Genomic DNA, 16131 nt, shown 5'->3' with positions numbered 1-16131 from the left:
GATGGATGGATGGATGGATGGATGGATGGATGGATGGATGGATGGATAGATAGATAGATAGACCTGTATCAGAGAACTTGCTATGGAGATTTTTCCACATGTCTGCTTCTCTTCTAATTTTAGCTGCATTGATTTTGTTTGTGTAAAAACTTTTAAAATTTTATGTAATCAGAATTGTCTGTTTTACTTTCAGTTATCCTTTCTATCCCTTGTTTATTCAAGAACACTTCCATTTCCCCATCCATAATTCTAACAGGCAATTTCTTCCTTGCTCCGCTAATTAATTCATGTCATCCTTTATGTTTAAGTTATGTATATACCTATTTGGAGCTAATCTTGGTATTTGGTGTGAGGTGTGAGGTGTTGATCTATTCCTAGTTTTGGCCAGACTGCTTTGCAATTTTTTAGAACTGGTTTTGTCAAATAGTGAGTTCTTACCCTGATAGCTGGGATCTATGGATTTGTCAAATTCTGTGCTTCGATGTTGGTTTGCTTTTGCATATGAGAATCAGATCTTAGCAGAATCTGCTACACAGAGTGTAAGTCTGAGATTTCAGACCTTTGTACAAGTAAATGTGCTCTAACTTTTTATGTGAGCACATAATCTTTTTTGGGTAACACAAAGTTGTGAGGGAGATTAGGATCTCAGTGAGAATGTGGGCCAAATAAATTTTGATAATCTTAATAGCTCCCTTGCATATCACTAAATGATGTGAGACAGAACTTGGGCTAGAACACTTTTCCAGGCTTTAGAACAATTTCTAAAGAATGAGTGAATGAACAAATGAGCGAGGGGGAAAAAAGGGTATTTATTGAATGCTTAAACCTTTGGCTAATGTAGAAATTGCCTTCTGAGTACCTGTTCCAGACTTGATTCTGGGAAGTACATGGGATTGTCCACCTACCTTTCTACCCGGTGCTAATGTAAGGCAGGTGGTCCTGTTATGAGAACTTCCTCTACTCTGTATTTTAATATGATATCTTTGCCAAAATATTACATTATGAATTTTGGGAGTCGTTATGGTGTCATGGGTAGAGGCCAGAGTTGGAATCAGAAAAATTTATCCTTCCTCTGACACATCCTGGGTATATGACCACAGGCAAATCGTTGAACCTGTCATTGTGCCTGAAACTATAAGTTACTGAAAAGTTTTCCATCTCATTCAGTGGACAGAGTTTCCCCACAGGTCATTCTCCACATTGATGAAATCATAGGGCCACACTTCCTACAAAGATTTAGAGATTTTAGGATTAATTTTCCTTCAGTGACCCATTTTTTGAAGGGAAATACCAGTCATTTCTAGCCTCCGGCATTGAATTGACTTAATAGATGGATAGGTTGGAATATTCCTGTGTGTCTTTGAATAAATTACACATAATACTCAGGAAAAAAAACAGACTTGAAAGTAATTGATACACTCCCTGAAAAGATAGCAATACATTCAGAGGCCCCTGGGAATCAAGAGAAATGTAATTATTTCATTTGGTATATTAAAAAAAAACCCAACTGTTTTTCTGGAAGTCTTTTCCCTCTAATAGTTTAACTTAATATAATGTTGTGAATAAATCTCTCAGAAAGGCTTAAAGTTTGTTTTTTTATTTCTTCAATCTACAATTTTTATGTGAGATTAAAATAGTACAAATACTGATTTTTATGAATGTTGACCACAAGACTGTGCGGTAATGAGTAAAGGAGTTCCCCGTTTTTGCCCCTTCCGCTTTTATCACTTACAAGAATGCCACAGAAATTCTTTGTGCCCTGCCCCTTTCCTGGGAATAGTGAAAATCTGAAATGGATCACAATATTTAATTACACCAGTAAAGTGATTGGAGCATTACAGAGAGGAAGAGATCACTGAATTCTCTTTCCCTCCCACCCTCCACCTCTGGCGAGTTTAGCCCATCGAAGAGAATCCCTTTAGGGGAACTGAGGAGGGTAAAGGAGGATGGGCTTTGTCTCTGCCAATGGACCACACCCCAGTAACCCGGCCACTTTCAGAGCATGGCTTCAGGGTAGGAGCAAGCAGAGAGCCAGGGAGGAATACTATGTCACTGCAGTCCATCTCATTGCCCTCTGCTAGGCAGAAAGTTTTCTATGTTCCTTTCAGCACACAGAAAGCACAGCCTCTTTTCGAAATAGGCTGTCAGCTGGGGTGAAGCTCGAGTGGTTTGAGGCATCCAGGCACCTTGCAGAATTAGAACCTAGTGGAATGTCATTCTTTCTCCCTTTATGACTTCAAGATGATGCGGTGTTCCGTCCTGAAATATAAAGGGAGACTCGTACACTAAAGTCTGAGTTACGGTTTATAGGCAAAACATTGTTTCATATTCCAGCTTTGCGCTACCAAGATCTCTCTCTCTCTCTCTCTCTCTCTCTCTCTCTCTCTCTCTCTCCCTCTCTTCCTTCCTCCCACCCCTTTCTCCCTCTTTCTCTCCCTTCTTCCCTCTCTCTGTCTCTCCCTTCCTCTCTTCCTCCCTCCCTTTCTCTCTCTGTCTATCCTTTCCTCTCTCCATTCCCTTTATGTTAAAAAACAACTTGAAAATCTCATGACAAAATCTCATCGTGTGAGCATATACCTTACCTTGCTCTGAGAGACTAACAAATCTGTATCCAGAATAAACAGAAGTTTAAAGTACTTAAAAGAAAGAACTTTGACTTTATCCCAAATCATAGGACAGACAATTGAGGTGATTGGGGTGATTTAAATAAAATGTAATAAATTTAATTTAAAAAATCAAAAACCAGAAAGATATCATTTCATTCAGTTTTTTAATTAAGAAAAAAATTTTAATATGTACTTAATATAAAGCTATAATAATATAATAGCTAATATAATAGCCAATAATATATTAGCTTGCCCTCAAAGGTTTGCAGCGCTTTATATATGTTGAATCATTTAATCTTTACAACAACTTGGGGAGGTGAGTATAATTATTACCACCCTCATTTTACAGATGAGAAAACTAAGAGTGAGAGAAGTTAAGGGATTAGCCAAGGATCTGACAGATAGTGTATGTCAGAGGTGAGTTTTGTACTCAAGTCTTCCTGACTCCAAGGCCAGCCCTCTGTATCACCCAGTTGCTTTTGAAACTCAGATAAATGTAGTCTTCATTTTTAGAAGCTACATACACATTCTTCACTTTTAGTCTGTCAGATTCACATACTATTATACATTAATTTCATAAATTCAGTTTCAGATTTATACTATAATTTCATAAAAATAAGTGACAGGGTTTCATAGTGGTTAGAGAGCCAGCCTTGAAGCCAGGAGGACTTGAATTCTAATCTCTTCTCTGACATATACTATCTGTGAGACCTTCAGCTAGTCTTTAGCATCCTAACTCTATATGACTGTAAATTACTGATGAGTTGTCTATCCCATCCTTTTAGGGGAAGAAGCCCACACATGTAAGGTCCCTTCGCAGATAAAATCACAAGTCAAAGACAAATAACATTTTCAAAGGCAGTATATCTCTCTAATTCAATTGAGCAGCTGTACTTATTTGTCAGTTGTATTTGAAAGGGAACAAAAATAAGACATTTAAGTTGTTTTATTTAACCCAATAAGCTTATGCATTTTGAATTAAGTTCAGCGTGAGAAACTTGAAATTCTAGGTCACAGCCTCAGCATTATTCTTACCTATAGACTAAATATAGTCTCTTTATTCATAGACTATAACAAAAATATTCCTGCTTTTTCAATTTCAAAATAATTTCTACACTTAAAATGACTTAATCTGAAGCAACACATTTTATACTTACAGAAGTTACTGTGTTGCACAAATTAATTACTCCAAGAGCCTGTGATGAAGACAGGTGCTTAAGTTATTTCTGCCAAGTCACTGGGTAGTTCAGATGTCCTTTAAAGCTTCATTAGCACAGGGCATGTGTTTGTGCCACCACATATAGGGTCTGCCATAAGGAGGTCCCTGTGATTGTTACAGGACCCTGCAAACAAAGCTGAGTAGTTAGCTCTTGTCCCCCTATAACTAGTAAGAATGAGGTATACATTTATCCTTCCATGTTGAATACTTTTCTATGCAATGAATGTTTATTTTATCTCATATATGGTGCCTAGATTTGGTGACATATTCTCTTGAGTTTTTTTTCTCCATGATTTTGAATAATTTAGTGAAGCATAGCAAGTACTTCCAAAGAGACCTGGAGCTTAAGGAAAAGGAGGACTGTAAAATTATGTAATTGATTAAAGTACCTTCCACATGATGTTTTTGGAACAGTTTAAACTTCCTCAGCTTGCTTCTACATCTGAAATCAACAGGAAACCAGTTGGTCATTTTTGGAAGGGAACTCTACCAAGCAATCATAAGAACAGATGTTCTGATGTTCCTTCTGTCCTGATCCCAATATTCAAACATGAGATCATGGTGGCATTTCCAGATCCCTTCTGACTCACTGTGTATCTCTTCCTTTGAACAATCCACTGGACTTCAATGAGAGCAGATTGTGGCAATGTAAATTACCTCAACCTCTACAGGAATTAAAAGGCTGACTGTCCCAGTAGTAAAAGGAAACAAAATAGAAAACAGTTTCAACTCAACTTTTTTTTTAATGACCTTGAGATTCAGACTTTCAAGAAATCTTAGTTACCAAATTAAAACATTAGCATTTTTAAAAAGTATTCCTTAGTACATAAGTTAGAAACACTAAAAAAAAATCTTCCAAAGAAAGTGTCTTAAAATTTCTAATGAAAGAATAGAAAATAATTTTGTAGAAAGAATGAGTTAAGGTGTTGTGAACATAAGGATTATCACTTCAGAGAACTCACATGGGGGAAACAGTGCTTCAAGGCTGCTGCTTTGAAATCTACTATGAAGTGAAATTGTGATAGATATGCTAATAGGAACAGTTTTTATACCTCAAGAATAAAAGAACAATACTAAGAAGCTGCAAAGAAAATGGGAAAAAAAGAAAAGTCTACAGAGGATCAAAAATGTGTTTTTCCCCCAGTTGTGTTTTGTACCATATACTATAAAAGAAGATATCAACATCACTGAAGAAACAAGTCATAGCCAGAGGGTAGGAAGCTGTCTTGTCATGCTCCCAAAGATCTGGGCTTACTAACAAAGATAGTACTTTGGGGTTTAATATTTTAGAGTCAGTCTTAAAGAGAAGGAATGCAAATTTTAACCTAGGAGAAAAAACAAAACAACCTAGAACTGAGTAAAGGAATCACATGAATTTATCAACTCCCTAATCAGCCTCTTGTCCATTGGGTTTTTTTTTCATCTTTTAATATTTTCTTGCATTTAATTTTTCTTTTCTTTTTCTCAATTAGATGCAAATACAAATTTTAACATTTTTTCAATTTTGAGTTTCAGATTCTCTCTCTCTGTGTCTCTCTCTCTCTCATCCCTCCCTCCCTTTCTCTCCTTGAGAACGTGTGGAATTTCAAAATGTTTAAACCAATGTTGTTATTGTTGTGTTCTTGCAGAATATATATTTGAGAGTCAAGGAATGGACTTCTGATTTCATCACTGTGAGAACCACAGATTGGCAGGTCATTTGTAACTTATAGGCTCAGACAGTGTGTTATACAAGAAGACATTTATTTCAGCTGCTTTGTAGGTTGCCATGTTGAAATACAGGCAACTCTGGTTTTGGAGTCTGTGCAGTAAAAAGACCATGAAGCCCCCTGGACCCTTACTTTGCCTGTTTCTAGTTCTCACAGAGCTTTACAGGTTCTTGGTCCTTGATGGGTGTTTGAAGTGACTTTTATAATGAACTACAGTTGAGAGTATTTTGGAATGGAATTTGGGATGATAGTGACTTTGCATCTTCTTCTGTGATCCCATTCTAAAGCCCTTTCCTTCTATCTGTGACTGTCTTCCAGGGTCCTTTGAGAGTAGATACTGTCGTTTTCCTTTCTTTGTTATCTGTGGGCTGGCACATAGTAGGCACCTAATAAATGTTTATTGTCTTATTGACTCTGTGTTCCATTTCTATTCAGGATCCACTTTCCTGTCCTTCTTCTGCATTCTTTATCACCATTTCCAAAAGCTTTCCAATTACTTGTTTACCTTTTTCATTGTTATTCCACACCCCATCAACATAGGTGGCTAGGCAGCTAGGTGGCTTGGTGGATGCAGTGACTAAAACACTGGGCCTGGAGTCAAGAAAGATCTGAGTTCAAATCCATCCTCAGGCACTTATTAGCTGTGTGACCCTGGGCAAGTCACTTAACCTCTGTTTGCCTCACTTTCCTCACAACTGTAATATAGGAATTAATAATAGCACCTGCCTCCCAGAGTTGTAAGGATCAAATGAGATAATATTTGTAAAGCACTTTGCACAGTGCTTGTATAGTAGACATAATATAAATACTAATTATTAGTCCTTTAATCAGCCCAAATCCATTTGTATGTGAACAAAAATTAACAACATAGAGAACAAATAACTACTCTATCCAGACAAGGTAAATCTGACTCCCTAATTTCCAGCACTGTTCATATAGATATAAATATAAATATTGGTAGCTACTGATATAAATATATCATTATTGATATCAATATTTCTGTATGTATGTATGTACATACACACACACAGGGGGTGTTTCAAGCTTAAAATTGTACTGACTTTTGAGATACCTTGTGTACTTATATGTGTGTGTGCATATATGTGTATATATACAGGTTTTTATTTTTATTGACATTTCACATTTATATCACTATCCTTTCTGAATAAATTTTCCCATGTACCAAGTAAGCCATCCCTTATAATAAAAAATCAAAAAGTCCAACAAAACTAACCAACCCATCGGTCGGGTCTGACAATGTATGCATTGCTCTACCCTCACAATCCCTCATCTCTGCAAAGAAGGGAAGAAGATGCATTTCAAGTTTGATCATTCTGATTTCACAACATTTCAGGTCTTGTTTTTGTTCTTTCCATTTACCTTGTCTGTACATGTTGTTTTCCTGTTTCTGACAACATCACTCCATCTCAGTTCATACAAATCTTCCCATGCTTCTCTGAATTCTTCATATTTATAATTTCTTAGGATGCATTGATATTCCACTACATCTATATGCCACAATTAGTCTAGCTATTTACGAATCAATAAGCATCTACCTGATTTCCGGTTTTTCCTATCATAAAAAGTGCCAATATTAATATTTTGGTATATATGAGACGTTTCTTTCTGTTGTTAATCTCCTTGACATATATAAGGCCCTGGGATCTCTGGGTCAAGGGGTATGGATATTTTAGTCACTAGATTTTTTTAGTATAATTCTACATTTCCAGAGCTATTTTTAATACACTTACTGGGAGGGACAAAGTCTTAAGAGTACATAGATTCATTTTATTAGAAGCTTTGATCACAGTTAACAGTGAGTTCAAGTGGAACTGTGGTACAGAGAATATTTTGCCATTTTACTACAATTCTAGATTTTTAACATTGAAATATAGAGGAGTCGATAGCAGGATTTTATCAGTCTTGTGTCTTACTCTATACCATCTGGGATTCTTAAATTCCATTCCAAATTTCAGGATTAAAAGTTCTGTAAATTTGAGAGAAAATGGTGGATATGTCAACCTGTTCTTTAGCTGAATGGGTGCAATGTAGCAGAAAGATTCAGTGGCCTGAAATATTTTGATTGATGTGAGAGCTATTTACCTAGACCGCTCAAATAAAAAGTATTCCTACCAGCAATTAATAATTTGTAAAAATGCATCCAAATGAAAGATCTTGGTCAGGAATAACTAACTTCTTACTGAACGGTCTTTTGTAGATTCTACAAGTCCCAGATCTACAGCATTTTATAGATGAAATACCTCTTATCTTATGAAATGTGCATGCGTGATTGGCTTAAAATGGAAGTCGAGAAACTGAGTAAGTCTAGTACGGCGTCCCTCATATAAGAACGAAAAAAGATTGACGTTTTGTTATTTGCAGTAGTCCCTGACCAGTGTTTAAAACTTGGTGTTTTATCACACGAAATTCCTGTTAACTACAGGTTGATTTTTACCTTTATTTTACAAGACGTACTTTTAATCTCTCTATACTTTTTCTATCCTTTAGTCATTCAATAGAACTGATTAACATCCATGGGTTTTAGCACATTGTGCTAGGCATTTGGAAGTACGTATTGAAGGATAGGCTATAAGCAAAGAATCTTTACTCTAAGGGGGAAGGTAAGACCAATGTGATCAGTAGAAATAGATAAATTAATTATGAATGTTCATTGAGGGGAGGAGGAAGAGTTGGTTCAGGGATTATGGAGTTAAATAGAAAATACTGGTTGGAAAAGAAGGACCTTGAACTGAGAGTTAAAATGAGAATGCAGTGGAGTGGGTGGGATGAGGGATGTTGATAAGATCAAGATGCAGAGGTAAGCAAATGAGGATCATGGGGGGAGAATAAAGGGAACACCAGAAGGGGATTGACTTGGCTGTAAAGCAAAATAGAAGGATGGGCAAGTCAGCGGACTTAAATTTGAAGGGCTTGGTTTGCTTTAAACCAGAAGTCAAGGCCAGTCTTTCGGAGAGCATGAATATTTACTTCATATTGCATGCAATGTTCTAGATTAGGAAAGGTGAAAAATTGCATCTCAGACCATTATTCTGAGTGCTTGGTGAGGCTGGTCAGGTACTTGATTTCAACACAGCACCAGCGTTATAGAGTCACAGAATGTCTGAGCTGGAGGGGACCTTAAGGATCAGCTAGTCTAATTCTCAGCAAGTCACTTAACTTCTGTTTGCCTCCATTTCTTCTACAAAATGAGTGTAATAATTAGCCAGCTGACTAGCAGCTAGGCGGTGCTACGGCTAGAGTGATGGGCCTAGAGTCAGGAAGACTCATCTTCCTGAGTTCAAATCTGGCCTCAGATACTTACTAGCTGGGTGATCCAGGGCAAGCCGCTTAACCCTATTTGCCTCCGTTTCCTCATCTGTAAAGTGGACTGGAAAAGGAAATGGCAAACCACTCCAGTGTCTGTTTAAGAAAACCCAAATGGGGTCACAAAGAATTGGACATGATTGAAACGACTGAACAACAAAAGTCTTATCCTGAGCAAGTTATTTAACTTCTGTTTGCCTCTGTTTCCTCGTCTGTAAAATGAGAATAGGAATGAGCTAGCTAACCAGCTAGCTTAACCCTCCCAAGGTTGTGGTGAGGTCAAAATGAGATCATATTTGTTAAGGTGCTTTGCAAACCACAAAGTACTAGATTATCGATATTATTATCGATAATCCCCTCATCTTTCAGAGGAGCAAACTGAGGCCCAGGTAAGTTTCAAGATCACACTGCTTTAATGACAGATTCAGTATGTAGAATGAGTTCATATTCCCTAAAGAGATCTTGTTTTGACTATAAAATAAAATCCTCAGAGGTAGCATATGAAAGAAATCTCTCATTTATTGCTTCTTCTTTTCCTGGTTGAAAAAAATGAAAACCTTACTTTATGTTTATATAACTTTTAAAAGAAGACTATTTTATACACATATATGTTACATTTGTATATATTATATATATATACACACACACAGTCATTCTAATTCTCATGATACATGTTTGAGAGAGTTGAGATTATATGGTAGATTACTAAATTAGCTGGATAAGGTTTCAAATATCATTCTGGAGTGTTTTATGATCAATTAATAGATTGAAGGTTCCATTTAAAATGAACTCATCTCTGTAAAGGAAAGAACAAGTAGATGTGAAAAAAAAACCTCATCTTCATTCAGAGCAGGTTTTCTTAATCTAGAGTTCCCAAGGAGTCTTATATGTGGACTTCAGGAGATCTGTGAATGTGGATAGGACAATAATTACACCTTCTCCCCCCCCCCCCACTAATCTTTAACTAAAGCTTAACATTTCCTTCAATTATTTAAAAAACATTATTCTGAGAAGGGGCCTATGGCACAAAAAAGGTTAAGAACTCCTGATCTCGTGTGTAAATGCAGTCCTGGTTATTTTGCTTAGCACACTGGTAGAAATGAGAATTAGATTAGGAGTCAGGCTACATCCTAGGTTCTCATCTCATCTCTGCCACTAACTAGTTAAGTAACCTTAGATAAAGTCACTTAAATGAGTGTTAAGGCCACTGCCTAGCTTCAGAATTATAATTTGGGATCATCTGTTAGCTCAGGAAAATCAGGCACAGAAAATACTTAATTAGAAGAAAGCTGAGTTAAAAAAATGACATCAGGCTATAATAATTTCCCTCTAATGCCCGTTACTCCATGGCAGTAAATTACCTCATTTCTGTTCATGACACCACCCTTCACCCAGTCTCCCAGGCTTGAAACTGGAGTCATCTTTGACTCCTCCCACCCTTTCTCCTTCTCATTGGCATCAGCCAATTTCAGGCAGTCACCATGATCAGACCTGGATTGTGGTTTTTAAATACCACCTGCCTTATTATTCCCTTGCTGAGGAATCTTCGGTGGCCCCCCTCTTGAGGTGTTAGATCAAGTCTAAACACCTCTGCTTAGTTTTAAGGCCTCGTATAATTTGGCTCCACCCTATCAATATCCTTCAACCACAAAAGAAGTCCCACTTCCTAGTCTGACCTGTACAAAATCTTGCCGCCTATAATTACATTAATTTTTTCATTTTATGCCTATGGCTTTTTTTTCCTTTTGAAAATATTTTAGGCATGCAACATATGGTTTACCACTTAGCAACTGTAGCTGAAGAGTACACCTATCCAAACAGGGCTGGCCATTGGCAGTATTGTCGAGTTGTTTGAGTTTGACCTCAGTTCCTGTAGGCCTTCCCTTTCTGTACTCTGCTTCCTCTGTTCTCAGGAAAGAATCTGGTGTCATTTATCTTAATATAATTTTTTTTAAAGAAGCAGTCGGGGTTAAGTGACTTGCCCAGGGTCACACAGCATGTAAGTGTCTGAGATCTCATTTAAACTCAGGTCCTCCTGACTTCAGGGCAAGTGCTCTATCCACTGAGCCACCTCACTGCCCCTATCTTAATATAAATTTATCAGAGTAATTGTATCATGGACTTCTTGGTCATTGTGAAATGATGGACTTTGACTACCATTAAAAGAAGTTCAGGTATCAGCAAGGATGCAGAGAAATAGAGAAGGATGATTGGGGGTTGGGAGGATAGGGATGGTGGTAAGCCTTCTATCAATCTCTGAAATCGTAACATGTAGGCTGTAATCTATTTCATCCACATAGAAACTCAGCCCTTGTAACCTAATGTATTTTTTTTAAGATTAACTGTTGAGTATCTTGTAACCTTTTCTATTTGGATGTTAACCAGTTATTCTGATAACCATTCGTCTAGGATAAGGGAAGATTTATATTGAATGAATAATATGAGAAGATGCCAGATTTATCTTTGTGTCTATACTTTGTACCTCCTGGAGAAGATTAGACTGATTTTTAGAAAATGATAGGTTGATAAATCTCTTTTTAAGTTGGTCTGGAGATTAGACCTATAGTCTCATTGGGATAGGGAACTGCCAGATGATAAAATATCATCTACTAAAACATGCTGGCACCTTCTCTATAAAATATAGTCTGAGAGAGTTGCCTAGAGCATTGAAAAGTTCAGTGATCTGCCCAGGATCACAGGGCCAGAATGTGTCAAAGATAGCACTTGAACTCAGATCTTCTAGGCTCCAACACTTGTTTTCTATCCACTACACTCTGTTGCCTCTCTCTTTGTTCGATTATTAAAGCAAAATTATAATGAATTAAACTTTTGAATTAAAATTCATTTTAATTTTAATTTTTTAATAATTGAAATACTGAGATGTTCTGAAACCCTACATGTAAATCATATATTATTGTATTAATTAAAGTTTATTTTCATTTATATTTATTTTTAATTAAAGACCCAGTCTCCCATGTACTGTATTTAACTTCACCGTTATCTTTTAATAGAACGTAAGTTCCTTGAGAGCAGGGACTACCTCCCTTTTCAATTTGTACCTCAAACACCCAATACAATCTCAGGCACATAATTGGCACTTAATAAATGTTTGTTGATTAATTTATTTTTACTGAATTAATTTTCAGTCTTAGGTCTTTTGGGAACCCTGCAGTTGGAAGAATATGTTTATTATCATCTCTACTCCTGAATGAAAACTAGTCTTAAGTATCAAGACTTAGACAAATTTTACATTTTTTCTCTATTTATTATCTTAACTGATTAACTGAGAAAAGCTGTTATGGATAGCAGTAAAAATAAGAAAAAGGTGACAGTAATTTTTCTAACTTTTGATTCTTTTGATACTATCTGAGAAATATTTCTCTGTCCTCAAAGATGGAAAATTGGGTGTTAAAATCACAGCCCTGAACATCTTCAATCCACTCCTGAGGTTTCTTTCATTTTTAAAATTGTACTAAGGAGTCAGTTTTAGAAATACTGATAATAGGAACTAAGGACTCCTTTCTGCCAAACAGAGAGCTCTCAGGATACCTGTCCTGCGATGTAAATGACTTATCAAAATTAAGGGAGATGATTCAAGTGAAAGTCTTGAAGCATCACTAATTAAGTAGAAAAAGGTTAGCAGAAATCCAGCAATTGAAACAGACTCCTCAGTGATAAGGGAAAAAAAATAAACTCATTTCCCTTAATGAACTAATTCTTTCTTTATGGTGAAATTGAGAAGCAAATTCTCAGGAGGAAGCTCTCCAAAATTAATGGAATTGTCTTTGTTTAGAGAATGTTCTTTGTTGCTGTTCTTCATGGAATATTACTTGACCAGTGTAACGTTAAATTCAAGGAAGGAAAACAGAACCTGAAATTGTCTCTGAAATCTAGATCATTAGGATTACTCTCTACTTCCACAATGATACATGATTAGAAACCAATATTTTGAGGCAAAATTTGGTATTAAAAATTTTAAATGCTAAAAAAAAATGGAATAAAACATCAAAAGAGTAAATGACATGTCACAAATCATACTGTCTTTGTATATGGATACCTAAACTTGCATTTTAAAATACATTGTCACTCTTATTGTGTAATCTCAGGCTTCAGTGTCTTTTAAGGAATACAACCCACTGCTCAGTTCTATTCTTAAGTGATTTTCAGGATATAATATTTAGTCCCTGGAGGTAATCACACAAACACTCCTGTATGTCTCAGTAGCTGCAAAAATGAAGGTGGGAGCCACTGAACTAAAGAACAAAATAGTCCCTAGAGTTGACTACTTTGGGAATTTGAACTGGAAGTTATTTAATTGTTCATTAACCCAGTAGTTTTCTTCCCTGGAGACATTTCAGTGGAATGATTTTTTTTTTTATTGCTCCTAGAATTATTTGTATTTGAATTGCTCATTAAATTCAATCATTGGGTGCTAAGTACTACTCCTAATCCCCAAAGGGTGACAGTGACCAGTTGTATTGTAATGGTTGGTATTCTCTCTAAATGTGTTTTAGCTCAGCCATCAGCAAACACTGGGAAGCTGAACTGGCAACGCTGAAAGGTAACAATGCCAAGCTCACAGCGGCACTGTTGGAGTCCACTGCCAATGTCAAGCAATGGAAGCAGCAACTTGCCGCCTATCAGGAGGAAGCTGAGCGCCTTCACAAGCGGGTACGGTCAGTTCTGATAGGCATAAGAATGTAAAACCAGTGGGTTGCCTTGGTCACAGGAAAGTTGAACATAGATACTGTACAGCTAAGCCTCCGTGGAATATTTGGCACGTGTAGAAACGTATAATAACTTGGATTATGTATCCTGAATTGTTGGAAGAAAATTGTTCCCACCAGTTAGTGGTGTTATTGTTGCGTGTGTGTGTGTGTGTGTGTGTGTGTGTGTGTGTGTCTATGGGACAAGTTTATGATAAAGGTAATAAACATGTTGACAAAAGCTGATAATGTTCTGGTTCTTTGGGATCATTCTGTACTATCCAAAGTAAAACTATAAACTAGACATGGAAATCTGTCCACTTACCCCATTGTTCAAATCCCTGCTAGTAATCAACTACAAAAATAAAATCTCCCAAGTGAAAGGAAAAAAAAATTGTTCTTTCCTATATATTCTCCATGTGAGGAGTAGGTGAACACCTCTTTGACTAACTGGTACATTTCAAGATAAAAAGGGCTACTTAAAATGAAAGTAACTGTAATTTAGTATGATGGCAGCTGTATTTTAAGTTCATCATTTTTCTGGATCATCTTAAATTTTGGAAACAGCTTAGAAAAATATCGTTGTTTGGAGAAGCCAGGCTTCTTAGCTTCAGAATTCAGAAATAAGAAGTTGAGGGGTGGGGGGGGGAATAGATGGCCACATCTGATTTTAAAGTCTGTTTTCATAAGAAAAGTTTAAAAGAGATTTTCAGTATGGGATTCTATACTTGTCACTGTGTATTGATTTCTCAAACTTTATCAAGTCCATGTAAAAGAGTGATGAATGCTTTTATTATTTTCCTAATCCTAATCCATAAAACCCTATGTCTGTCACCTAGTCTTTCAGTCCTCAGGTATTCATTAAACACTTAGTATGTGCCAGGCCTTGGGGATGCATGAATGAAGCTATTCCTCTCTTTGTGGAGCTTTTTCTATAAAAGGAGACAATATAAACACATAAAAATATATGCAAAATAAGTATACTCAGCTGTATGACTTTGGGCAAGCCTCATAACCTCTGTCAGCCTCAGTTTCCTCGTCTACAAAATAGGAATAATAATAACATCTGCTTCACAAGGTTGTTGTGAAGATCAAATGAGATGATGTTTGTAAAGTGTCGACCGTAAAGCACTATGGAAATGTTTATTAAATTATTAAAGCCCAAAAGCTGCACTACAGACTTGTGCGTGTAAAATTTAAGAAAAGATAATTATGGTAGGGAGATACTAGTAGGTCTTCCCTCTTATAGATCAGGCATTATTTTTTTTAATCCTCTTTTATGGACTAATTCAAAATGGGTAATCCTTTTGGCATTTTTCATGTCATTGTCAAGGAACCTTTCTTTACTACCACTTCATTTGATGGGGGCTCATTTCCTTTTTTAGGTGACCGAGCTGGAGTGTGTGAGCAGCCAAGCAAATGCGGTCCATACACACAAGGCCGAGTTAAATCAAACAATACAGGAACTAGAGGAAACGCTGAAGAAGAAAGAGGAGGTATTTGTTAATGTTCACTCACTAACATAATCTCATTAAGATACGTGTAGAATGCAGACAGGTTATTTAGTGTGCCTCGCTATGAAGTGTAATAGTGCTTCTGTGGAAGATAAGCATGATGTTTTTGTAAAATAGCCCTTTCACTTAAATAACTGAACTTGCTGTCATAGTCTCTGATCTGTCACTCGGCATGTACACATAACACGTGAAGCCGTCCTCATTCTAAAACTCTGTCTATTGCATCTGCTGTAAGAGCGTCCCTAGGAGTAAAGGAAATCATTAGAGAGTAAATGCAGTCAGGAGGCTGAAGCGTTCTCAGAGGGTGTTGATCATTGCCAGCCACGAGGTCCCACCATTCCTGAAGAAAGAGCCACCATCAGAAGGCGGGAAGCTCCCCCAGGAAGTCAGCAAGACCAGCATCCAGGCTCTGGGCACAGCTGAACCTGAGCCATCCAAGGTGGATGGCGGCCTCCTCTGTGGCTATTAAAGATCACACCGTGTTAGAAATCTATGTGTAAGGAGGGACTCTCCCTAAAAGTCAGCATCAGCACAAGGTTGAAATGATGTTTTCTTGGGCCCGGGGTGATCTTTTCAGGAGGCGATAAGGTCACTCCTTTCCTTGTTAAGGGTTAGGCATGGTTAAAGACACTCAATGTTCTGCCTTTCCCAGGAAATAGAAAAATTGAAACAAGAAATTGATAATGCCAGAGAACTACAGGAACAGAGGGATTCACTGACTCAGAAACTACAGGTAAGATGTTACACAAATTGTATTCTTTTCCACTTATTATAATATCATGTATTAAATGTGATTTTGTTTTGCAGACCTTCATTTTCCAGGTTCCCCATCATTTACTTTTTCCTAGTCCTGTAGGTGGCACAGCGGATAGAATGCCAGGTCTGGTAAATCCAGGTTCAGGCACTTAACAGCTGTGTGACCCTGGGCAAGTCATTTACTACTGTTTGCCTCAGTTTCCTCATCTGTCAAATGAGCTAGAGAAGGAAATGGCAAACCACTCCAGGATCTCTGCCAAGAGAACCCCAAATGGGTCACAAAGAGTCAGATGCGAC

At 37.1% G+C, this 16131-nt stretch overlaps 1 protein-coding gene across 2 annotated transcripts in view; it reads left to right on the top strand.

Moving 5' to 3' along the window:
* Positions 1-16131, top strand: part of HOMER1 (homer scaffold protein 1) — a 160382-nt gene that overhangs the window by 125316 nt on the left and 18935 nt on the right. The window contains exons 6-8 of one of the 2 annotated variants that reach the window (XM_027863493.1): positions 13373-13529; positions 14950-15060; positions 15731-15811. In XM_027863493.1, the coding sequence (XP_027719294.1) occupies positions 13373-13529; positions 14950-15060; positions 15731-15811 (349 nt within the window). Of the gene's footprint in view, positions 1-7752; positions 7854-13372; positions 13530-14949; positions 15061-15730; positions 15812-16131 lie in introns of those variants that run through there. The other variant, XR_003569182.1, reaches the window with a different exon arrangement.

Source organism: Vombatus ursinus, unplaced genomic scaffold (genome assembly GCF_900497805.2).
Source record: "Vombatus ursinus unplaced genomic scaffold, bare-nosed wombat genome assembly UNPS02014772.1, whole genome shotgun sequence".
Classification (NCBI taxonomy): domain Eukaryota; kingdom Metazoa; phylum Chordata; class Mammalia; order Diprotodontia; family Vombatidae; genus Vombatus; species Vombatus ursinus.
The sequence above is the reverse complement of the archived record's forward strand: the minus strand, read 5'-3'. Positions and strand labels throughout refer to the sequence as shown.